At 46.7% G+C, this 9,180-nt stretch overlaps 2 protein-coding genes and 1 long non-coding RNA gene across 9 annotated transcripts in view; 1 reads left to right on the top strand and 2 right to left on the bottom strand.

The window, feature by feature from the left end:
* Nucleotides 1-9,167, bottom strand: part of UBOX5 (U-box domain containing 5) — a 32,414-nt gene extending 23,247 nt beyond the window's left edge. For 3 of the 5 annotated variants that reach the window (XM_039540102.1, XM_039540100.1, XM_039540101.1), the window contains exon 1: nt 9,036-9,167. The gene's annotated coding sequence lies outside the window, so the exon portion shown is untranslated. Of the gene's footprint in view, nt 1-2,198; nt 2,225-8,191; nt 8,296-9,035 lie in introns of those variants that run through there. The other 2 variants (XM_039540103.1, XM_039540104.1) reach the window with 2 other exon arrangements.
* FASTKD5 (FAST kinase domains 5) lies at nt 930-9,165 on the bottom strand. 3 transcript variants are annotated; one of them, XM_039540097.1, is made up of 2 exons: nt 9,036-9,165; nt 930-4,093 (listed from the first exon to the last, which is right to left on the bottom strand). In XM_039540097.1, the coding sequence occupies exon 2, from the start codon at nt 4,053-4,055 to the stop codon at nt 1,575-1,577; it is 2,481 nt and encodes an 826-aa protein (XP_039396031.1). In that variant the 5' UTR covers nt 4,056-4,093; nt 9,036-9,165; the 3' UTR covers nt 930-1,574. The 3 variants fall into 3 exon arrangements, with proteins under 3 accessions (XP_039396031.1, XP_039396032.1, XP_039396033.1); XM_039540098.1 differs by lacking the exon at nt 9,036-9,165 and adding an exon at nt 8,192-8,271; XM_039540099.1 differs by lacking the exon at nt 9,036-9,165 and adding an exon at nt 6,369-6,448.
* LOC120406005 lies at nt 4,563-5,638 on the top strand. Its single transcript, XR_005599036.1, has 2 exons — nt 4,563-4,676; nt 5,345-5,638. It is a non-coding gene; the product is annotated as an uncharacterized LOC120406005 (long non-coding RNA).
* Nucleotides 9,168-9,180: the final 13 nt, after the last annotated feature.

Raw genomic sequence — 9,180 nt, forward strand, 5'->3', positions numbered from 1 at the left:
AACCCTCATTCGCCACCCGCACAAACTAATACTTCTTCCAGGATGGTCACTCAGAGGCCTAGACTGTCTGCTGAGTCAGCAGGAAGACATGGAAACAGCTGAAAGCTCATTTTGTGTAGCATGTTGCAAGGTTCAATCCTCTCTGGGCCCTGTGAGAACCAGGGAATGCTGGAGTCCAAAGGTTCGGTGGTGGTTGGACTGTGACAGCTGATGACAGGAAGGGGGACTAATAAAGAGGTGGTTGTGCCTCCAGTCAGGGTGCAACTCTGGGTACAAAATTTGGGGCACACATACAAAGGGCAACATTGCATCACAGCACGTGGAAATAAGCGCCCCCATATTTACTCACATAACTTTACCAATTACACCCAAGCGACAGCACAGGCTTCCCGCTGCTAGCATGGTTTATTAGTATGGGATGCAAAATAAAACATGGTATAAAATAAGAGGAAGATGATAATTTACATAATGCTCCAAAATGTGCGAGGACCTTTACAGAGCAAAGACCTATTCCCTGCCCCCAAAGATTCTAGCATCTAATTTTAGATGTGATGCACTAAGTATATCAACTAAGCAGGTGAGGACTAAAACCCTCTTTTAATCTACAGACTAGATATGCTAGACAGCAGCAGTACAAGCTTCTGCCACACGGCCTGGTCTATGTGATTCAACCCCAACTTGGAGGAACCACTTAAGATGGATAGTTGTATTTCTAGGCTGTTCAGCCTTACCTATGTGAGTCAGTCTGCCATCAACACGGCTAATTAGTACCAACATAATTGGGGGTTGTGTAAGGTGAATGCCTCTCCACTGAGAGTGATCCAAGACCTATGTTCCCTCTAAGGCTTTTTGTGTGTGCACACATGCATGAGAAACCAATGGCCAACAGAACATTCCCTCCCCACACCCATCCCCCTCCTCTCCAGCACCCATGCTGTCAACCCAGCCCCAGACCACTCCGCAGCTCCCTCACTTTCGCTATAAGCCCAAGAAAGGGGAAGCCCTGGAATCCTTCCCATACATCTGTAAACTAGAAACACTGGAAGGAGCCAAGGCACAGGGAAGCCCATTTCCCTGACACCCAGACCAGTGTGGTAGGTACCCAGGGGCAAGAGGTGTCTGTAGCAGGGGGCATGTGCACAATTTAGAATTCACCAATTCTTCTCCAGGTGACTGCATTGATACATCACTCTGAAGGAGGGGCTGGTTTTCACATACTGAGCAACCAAACCCACCGGCTCTCGCTTGAAGGGAAAAGGTGTTGTGGATAAAAGAGTATGTTACCAGAGATTTTATTTGTAATATAATCCATTCTGGGATCTCCTTACAAGCTTTGGATTTACAGCTGTAAATGAGGCAGCAGGATGAACCTGCTAACATGGTTGTCAAGTCTCTGCCTGCAAAGCAGCCACCCAAGTATACTCTAAGAGAGGGACCATTTTAAACAGTGATGAGAAACAGACAGACAGAAGCATCTGTATGGCTATTTCACTCTGTATAGCCAGGCAGATTCCCCTTCAGAACTTGATTCAGGCATTAATTTGTCAAACAGCTTTTCGATGACACTGTTATTCTTAAGGAATCGAGTCGAATACTTTGTGGTGCAGGTAGCTCAGTTTCTCTGAATGGGTCCGTCTGAGCAAAGGAAACCATTCCCAAAAGGGCAGCTCGACTACCACATATCCCAGTTTCTGTAGCTGCCTCCTTTTCAAGCTGTGTAGTCCCAACAACTGTTTAGAACCATAACAATAGTGGTTCCTGTTTGACACCTGAATGGCTAGCTTCATGCCTCTGGGCTGCGGCCTTAGCTGGGAGGGACGATTTTCAGGAGAGGTCTTTGATTTGGTCAAGACATTCAAAATGGTGTCAGTCAGAGGAACCTCATATGAAAATGCAGAATGATTCCTAATGAGTGGAGCCTGCTTCTGTTCTACTGCCTCCTTCTGGCTACAAATCTCTGTCTGAGTTTTATTACCCACAAGTGACTTGCCACTGGACTTCCCCTTCAGCAGCTGATTCATTAAGTTATCTGTGAGACTGACTCCAATGTCTTGCAGTTCTCCTTTAGCTGCTGGGGCAGCTTCAAAGTTAAAAGGTAACGGCTTTCGGTCTTTGCCTAAGTGGACCTCCATATCATCTGATCTAGTGTGAGGCAAAATCATGTGGTGTTTGACATACTGGGGTCCACCTAACATTACCTCAAGTAGAGAGAGAGCTTCTGTCACTTCCGGCTTTATGCAGATTTCCTTCTTCATAAAATTCCACAGCATCTCAGTAACTTCTTGCCGAAACTGTGGCGTAAGGCGATTACCTTTGTAATCTGGGCACTCGATCTCTACACTGCCATCAAGAGTGAACAGGTCCTTTTTAAGATCAAATTTACTCTCCCTGGTTAACTGAATAAATTCAGCACTCAGAGCGTAATCTATCAGGTCATCTGGGAAGCGCCCAGCAAATGCCAGAGCCAACAAACAGGTGAGGAGATGTTCTGGGAACCTCTCAAATTCATGCATCTTTCTGTACATCTGCTCTATGAGGCTGGAGTAAAACCTCTCTGCATTAGGCGGCTCATAATTCAGGCATCCGAATGACCACAAGAATTTAGCAACATCTTTGCTACGGCAATACATCACCCTGGAAGGCAACGAAGAAGCTACTGCATTCATAATCCCTTCATCGAGGTAATGCAAGGCTGAACAGGCAAGAGTCATGTGCATGACACCCTGGATGCCTATAGTACCAATCCGAGGAGGAATGACTTTCCCAAGTTGCTTCAAGAATTCTAAATGATTGACATGAGTATAGCGGAACATCTTAAGTACATTCACTAAAGCATAATTGCTCATGTCTGCCATCTGGCCTGACACCTTGTCTCCAACTTTTCTCATGACATGCTCAGAAAAGGCACTGTTGGACTTGAAGAACCCTAAGGAAATGGTGCCCACTTCCTCCAAGTTGAAGGAATCCAAGTACTTCAACACTAAAGTCTCCAACTTCTGCATTAAATCCTGGGGCACTCTCCGACCTTCGCCTATGATATAAATCAGCTGAACCAGCTGAGGCAAGGTGAGGTCTTTCCAATGCAAGTTAACGTAACTGAAGGAGATCTGTAAATAGCGAGGCACGCTGCGTCCCAAGCAGCGCCACAGGTCAGCCACCAGCAGTAGCTGATCCAGGCTCATGTCCCACACCCGACGGCAAAATTCAGTCTCATACACATTCAGCATGGAGTGGGTTGGTGGAATGCCTAAACGGATAAAGGCCTTTAAAATGTCAGTGAGTTCTGAGATGCTAAACAGCTGGATGTTTTCAACTCCGTAACGACACAGCATCATAAATTTAGTATTGGATCTCACCATCACATGCTGCTCCACTGGCAAACAGCTCAGCTTACAAAAATATTCCACAATGGTTCCTGGGATCAGGCGACTCTTAAGTACAGTTACTTTATGTAATATCAAGTCACCTTCTTCTAGAGGAAGGACCTGCAAGGTCTCGGACTTGTCATAACTTAGAGATCGGTATTCGGGCCTGTGCTTCTGAAACAGTCTGGGGTCTTCCTTAGTGTCATAGGCCTCCACATCAGCGTCTAGCAATTTGTCTTCCTTGGCCTCCGGCATGGCTGGAGGCACTGAGCTGGCCTGTGTGGAAAGAGTTTTATGGAACTTCAGATCCAGCAAGGTGTGTTTTGTGCTTGACTGGCTTTGAGAACAGGTGATGATGTACGTATTCTGAAACTGCTTAGCACTGATGCTGGAGAATTCACTTTCAAGTGGCCCTTTACTATCGTCACAGTTTCTAGCAGCATTCTGATGGGATGTGGTTTTGATTCCCGTGTAGGCCGATGGATTATAAAGTACTCTGTACTCCAGAGGGTTCAGCAATCTGATAGAAGCCTCAGCTTTAGCATCTGTGTCACTCACTTCAGGGCTCCCATCCTCCTTTTGTTTTCTAATAGGAATTCTCTTCTTGGTCCCGCACTTGGTTGTAGTTGAAAATGCAACCATGCTGCGAACGCCTCCTGGAAATCTTCGGCATGTTATCACTGTAGCCATGGATCACAACTTACTGGGCTCAGAATTGTCTCCAGGTACTGAAAAAAGGGCAGATGAAGAATGAGTGGCTTCCATCTATCATGATGCATTTTTTAAAAACATAACCTTTAACACTATAGTACGTTAGATGGTGTGAGAGTGTCTTGGTTTCCCACATGGTTCACAAAGAATTACTGAGTATCAGGTGTTTTCCTGCAAGTCAGCAGCTGAGAGTACTGTCCAAAACTACCACATGCAAACTCTACCCAAGATCAACAACCCAAGTTATTTTGCAAAATGGAAGACCTGATGCATTATGGAATTGATAGGATTGGCAACGCAACTGTTACAGGTAACTTATAAAATGGCTCTCAGGTTAGGGGAAACATTTCTGTTTCTTCAGTTTGTGAAAGGACCTAAGGTACTTTTAACTCATTTTTAAAACTGATTAGATTTCAAGCTGACAGTGTCCCTTTAACATTTTTATAACTCTGTGTCGTCAAAGCTCTAACAATTCCATTAGATTGTGTTTCAAAAGACTCCATTCTATTAAGAAGCACCAGCCAGAACCCCAGTAGTTCTGAAAACAGGCCCAAGGACAAGCATTGCTCCACAGATGGAAGTATTCTGAGACTACATAATGTAAGGCTGGGGTATTGGGAGGGGAGGTGGATACGGGAGAGGATCTCTCTCTTATGAAGTGGTGCACAGAATGAAAGCTGGAGTGGAACTAGCTTGCCAGAAGGATTGGCTCCCTACCACCACAACAAAAGTAAATGGCTGCTGTTAGTGACTGTTCACATTGCTAGAGAAGAAAAGCAGCCCTAGAATCAAGGAGATTGGGGAGGGGGAGGGCAATAAAAAGCATGAGAGAAAACCCCCCAAAGTCACAAGCTGCTGTTACACTATCACACACTGAAAATTAGTACTCAGAAGAACTGTAAAGATACCAAAGAGAGTTCCATTCTTTAGGCCTGGGGAAGTTTTCTATAGGTTTAGATGACGTAGTGCTTAAAACGCTAGTCACCACCCGGGGCCGTGGCTATAAGAGCGCTCTCGCCACTGCTACTGCAGATGGAAGGCAACGATGGGAAAATTGCCAAAACAAAAATCTAGTGTAGCCATCCTGGGTAAGCAGCCAATTTAGCCTCTTTAGGATGAGTCAGATGGTGATTAGTTACAGCACCAGGTCACTGCTCTGTGTAAAATATACTTCCCCCGCCTTGAGTGGCTAACCCCGAGGAGGTATTAGACAGCCATCTTCTAGCATTTTCAACTTCCTTAAAAGCTCACTTTCTTTCATTACTTAGAAGAAACGTGCTGGAACTGTGAGATGCCAAGTAATTAGAGAAGCCAAAGTTTGGTGAAGACACTACAACAGCAACATGTATTAGCTTCTGTGCTCCTCTGCACAAAGGCGTCTGGCTACGGGGACAGTAAGCTGTTATGGATGCCTTTATGACTCTGCATACAAACAGAGCTTCCTGACTCAGGACAAGCATGTCACACTCATGACAAGAAGAAGAAGAAAAGCCTAGTAAATGCTTAGCTGAGTTTTATGCAGAATTCCTCAGCGTAGAAACAATAAAAAAAATAGACCAGTAGTGCCCTCTCACAGTGCTTCATTTATCATGCTTTTCTTAGCCATGTTGCATAGGGTGCCTCACTCACGTTTTCTGTCGCTGGAAGAATGGCAACATGGAGGTGTCAGGAGGAGGTTTAGAACAGGAGAGTGCGAAAAGGTGAAAAAACAACTTGGGTGAAGAGACTGAGACCAGAGGAGAAAGCAAAGGAAGAAGGGAAATGGTTATCTTGAGAAATCAAAGCAGAAAAAAAAAAGATTCTAAAAGAAATTAGAAAGAATTAAAGAAAAGATTGCTAGAAAAGAGGACATTTTATTAAATATTAAATAAAAAAATATTAAAGGGTAGATAAAACTCATTTGCAGCTACTCCTGTCTGATGCTTTATCTGTGACTAAACCGCACTGGTTAGGGCAATAACTGTGTCTTTGTTCATGTCAGCACAGCACAAAGTTAGATGTCAGTGCTAAACCCAACACCAGCTTCCTCATAACAGTTCATGCTTTTGGTAGCCCAAGAGAAGATCAGACAAAATCATAATGGTTTCTTCAGTCTTGATGGCTCTGAATCACAGCAACGCACTGTGCTTGGGACTTTGGCTAATGCTGCAGAAAGCAACAGCTCATCCTATGTGTGAGAATGCCACCCAATCCCTCTAATCTATCAGATGCTCTGATAAAACAAAACAAACCAAACAACTGCCCCCCACCTCTCAGTACACATACAATAAAAATAAAGCAAATAGCCATTACATATTGGCACAATGCAGGCCCCAGCAAATCCACTGTCAACAGCAGGTAGGAATCTTTTCTCTGGTCTTCCCTATCAATGCCTGCCGACCTCAAGATTTCCTTTAACAACAAAAACATTTTTAGCTCTTAGGGTTGTCAGGGCAACCCGGAGTTAAGTGTAACTGACATAGAGCCATCCTCCCATGTCTCTTGATAGATAGCCTGGAATGGTAGATGTATGATCTTCGTAAGGCCCAAAATCTGGCCAAGGGCGTAGCCTGAGTAGTTAGCATGTATACTGGGAAGCACCTGCTCAGTAGAGGCCCACCCATCTCTGAAACCAGCTCCTCTTCCAGAAGTCTGCTGGAGCTTGAATTAGGTGAGCTTTGTGGCCCAATATAAGCTAGTTGTTGACTGTCAGACCACTTTAAGTGCAGGATACGCAGGTTTCTTTACAGTCTATTTTTTGGTCTTTTCTGTGTGCCCTATATTCATTATTCCACTAACAACGCACATGTTCATTGATGCAAGGGATGCCATCTATTAAAAATAAATTAATCTATTTTGCTCTTCTAGCCAAGAATCTCAAAGCACTTTGCTACCATTAGTGAACTAACCTTCAAAACATTCCTACGAGATGGTTATCCCCATTTTACCCAGAGGAAAGTGTGTCACAGAGCCAGTGAATGATGTGCCCAGGGTCACAGAGCTCAGCAGAATCATGCTAGGAACCCTATTAGAATGGTTAAAACAAATCAGAAGTGCGTTGGGAAGGTGCTATGTAGCGTTAAGAGTTTATTCACCGGTCCCTTGATTTCAAATCCATGGAACTAGCCCTCCAGAGAGCCAACAGAAGAACATGGAGAAGAGACAGAAAGGGGAGGGGGAGGGACAGTGGACAAGAAATGCCAAGTCTTGAGAGAAAGACACTTTAGAACCTTTCTTGCTCATCACTTAATCTATGTTACTCGCATCTTCGAATCCCAACGCGCCAGATGAACTTTCAAGCTAGTCCTTCATTTCCTCCTCCAAATGTATTTTCTTGTATAGGTCCCTCTTCCCACCACCAATGACACATGCCAGCCTCAATGCCCTTTGTTCCTTCCTGCTCTCACACCTTTGTGCTCCTTCCTATGCTCTTCTCCATGTGTAAACAGGCTGCCAACATCCCCTCTTCTCTCCATTCAAATCCCTCCTGGAAACTCACTTCTGCTGCGGCATGTATGAGAAGCAAGTTAAAGAGCAAACATAACTGGACCCCTCATGCTGCATGCATGTCTTATGGAAGTCTCAAGAGATGACACTGTCCATCTTATCCTTCCTCAGCCCCTTCCTTCTGACCCTCATTTTGTGGGTCATGCCTAATACAGGCTCCAATCCTGCATTAGATCTGGATGGGTGGACCCTTGTGGAGCACCAAGGATGACAAATGGTTCCAATTGTGCTGATTAAGTTGCAGAACAGGAGCCTCAGGCTATACGTTCTACGGGCCAGGAACGGTACCTTTCCTGGAGTCTGAAGCATCTAATACACTTTTGGACACTCAAAAATTACAAGTATACGCCTGATAACTAACATTAAGAAATCTTCGTGTCAGTCTCACTTGGAGTACATTTCCTATTACAGTCTCACTGCTATGTATCAAGTGTATTACACACTATGCTAGCCCCATAAATTAAAAAAGGAAGGGATGATATTATCTTCCAACAAGTACCAGGAAATTTGGATCCAAATGTTAAAATTAGGTGTAAAATTGCATATTTTATATAGGATTCAGGTTTGGTTAAGAGTATAGCTAATGCCTGTAAAGTGTGTTAAGGACAAAGGAATGACTAAAAAAGCACCTGTGCTCAGCAGAGCTGCTCCAATTGTGTATTCAGAGTATTTGGAGGAGTGAGAGCTCCAGGGTGCGCTTCACACCCAGGAATCATGGAGGATTAGATACAGGTGCCTGCTGCCACCTGGTGTTGAACAAGGCAGACACATGAGGGAACTTGCAGGCTATACTTCGGATAGAAGAGCTCGCGATTGGCACTGTGTGGGGTCACCTACAGTGACCGGACAGCAAGTGTGAAAAATCGGGACAGGGGATGAGCGGTAATAGGAGCCTATATAAGAAAAAGACACAAAAATCGGGACTGTCCCTATAAAATCGAGACATCTGGTCACGCTACTCCCCAGGAGCCCCTGACCCACCCTACAGAAGGCAGCATGAGCCGGCGACCAGGCATGGACGACACACGCAGGAAGCGACGTGCCCCTGCCCCTGCATCACCACCTGGGTCAGCGCCAGGGATCGGCTGCAGAGCGGGGTAGCACCAGGTGGCGGCGGGGCCTGCCTGGGCGAGCGGGGCGGTCACCCGGGCGCACCGCCTGGCCAGGACACCTGTACGCGTGGGCACGGGCACGGGCGGCGGCACACCTGTGCCATGCGCGTGTGGCACGCCTGCCCCGGCCCAGTGCACGCGCAGCACGCGGGGAGCACACGCCACGCGGCCGTTCGGGAGGCGGGGCACGACACGCGTGTAACGTGTGTGCGGGGCACCGTGCACGCGCTGGCGGGAGCCCGAGAAGGGCCTGGCGGGGACAGGGACACTCGCGAGGCGCGCGCCCGGGGAAGGGGGCGCAAGATGGCGGCAGTGGGGGGTCCGGGCCTCTCCCCGGGCCGAGTTCTCTGCCCGCACTCACCGGGGCCGCGCCGCTCGCTGTCTCCGTTGCCGGGTCTCGCCCTCCTGCCTGGAATCAGCCTGCCCCGTCGCCGCCGAACGCTTCCGGTCACCTGACCCTTACGCACTTCCGCCGCGACGGGAGGCGAGAGGGGCCAGGCCGCGCC

This window comes from Mauremys reevesii, linkage group 5 (genome assembly GCF_016161935.1).
Source record: "Mauremys reevesii isolate NIE-2019 linkage group 5, ASM1616193v1, whole genome shotgun sequence".
In the NCBI taxonomy this organism is placed as follows: domain Eukaryota; kingdom Metazoa; phylum Chordata; order Testudines; family Geoemydidae; genus Mauremys; species Mauremys reevesii.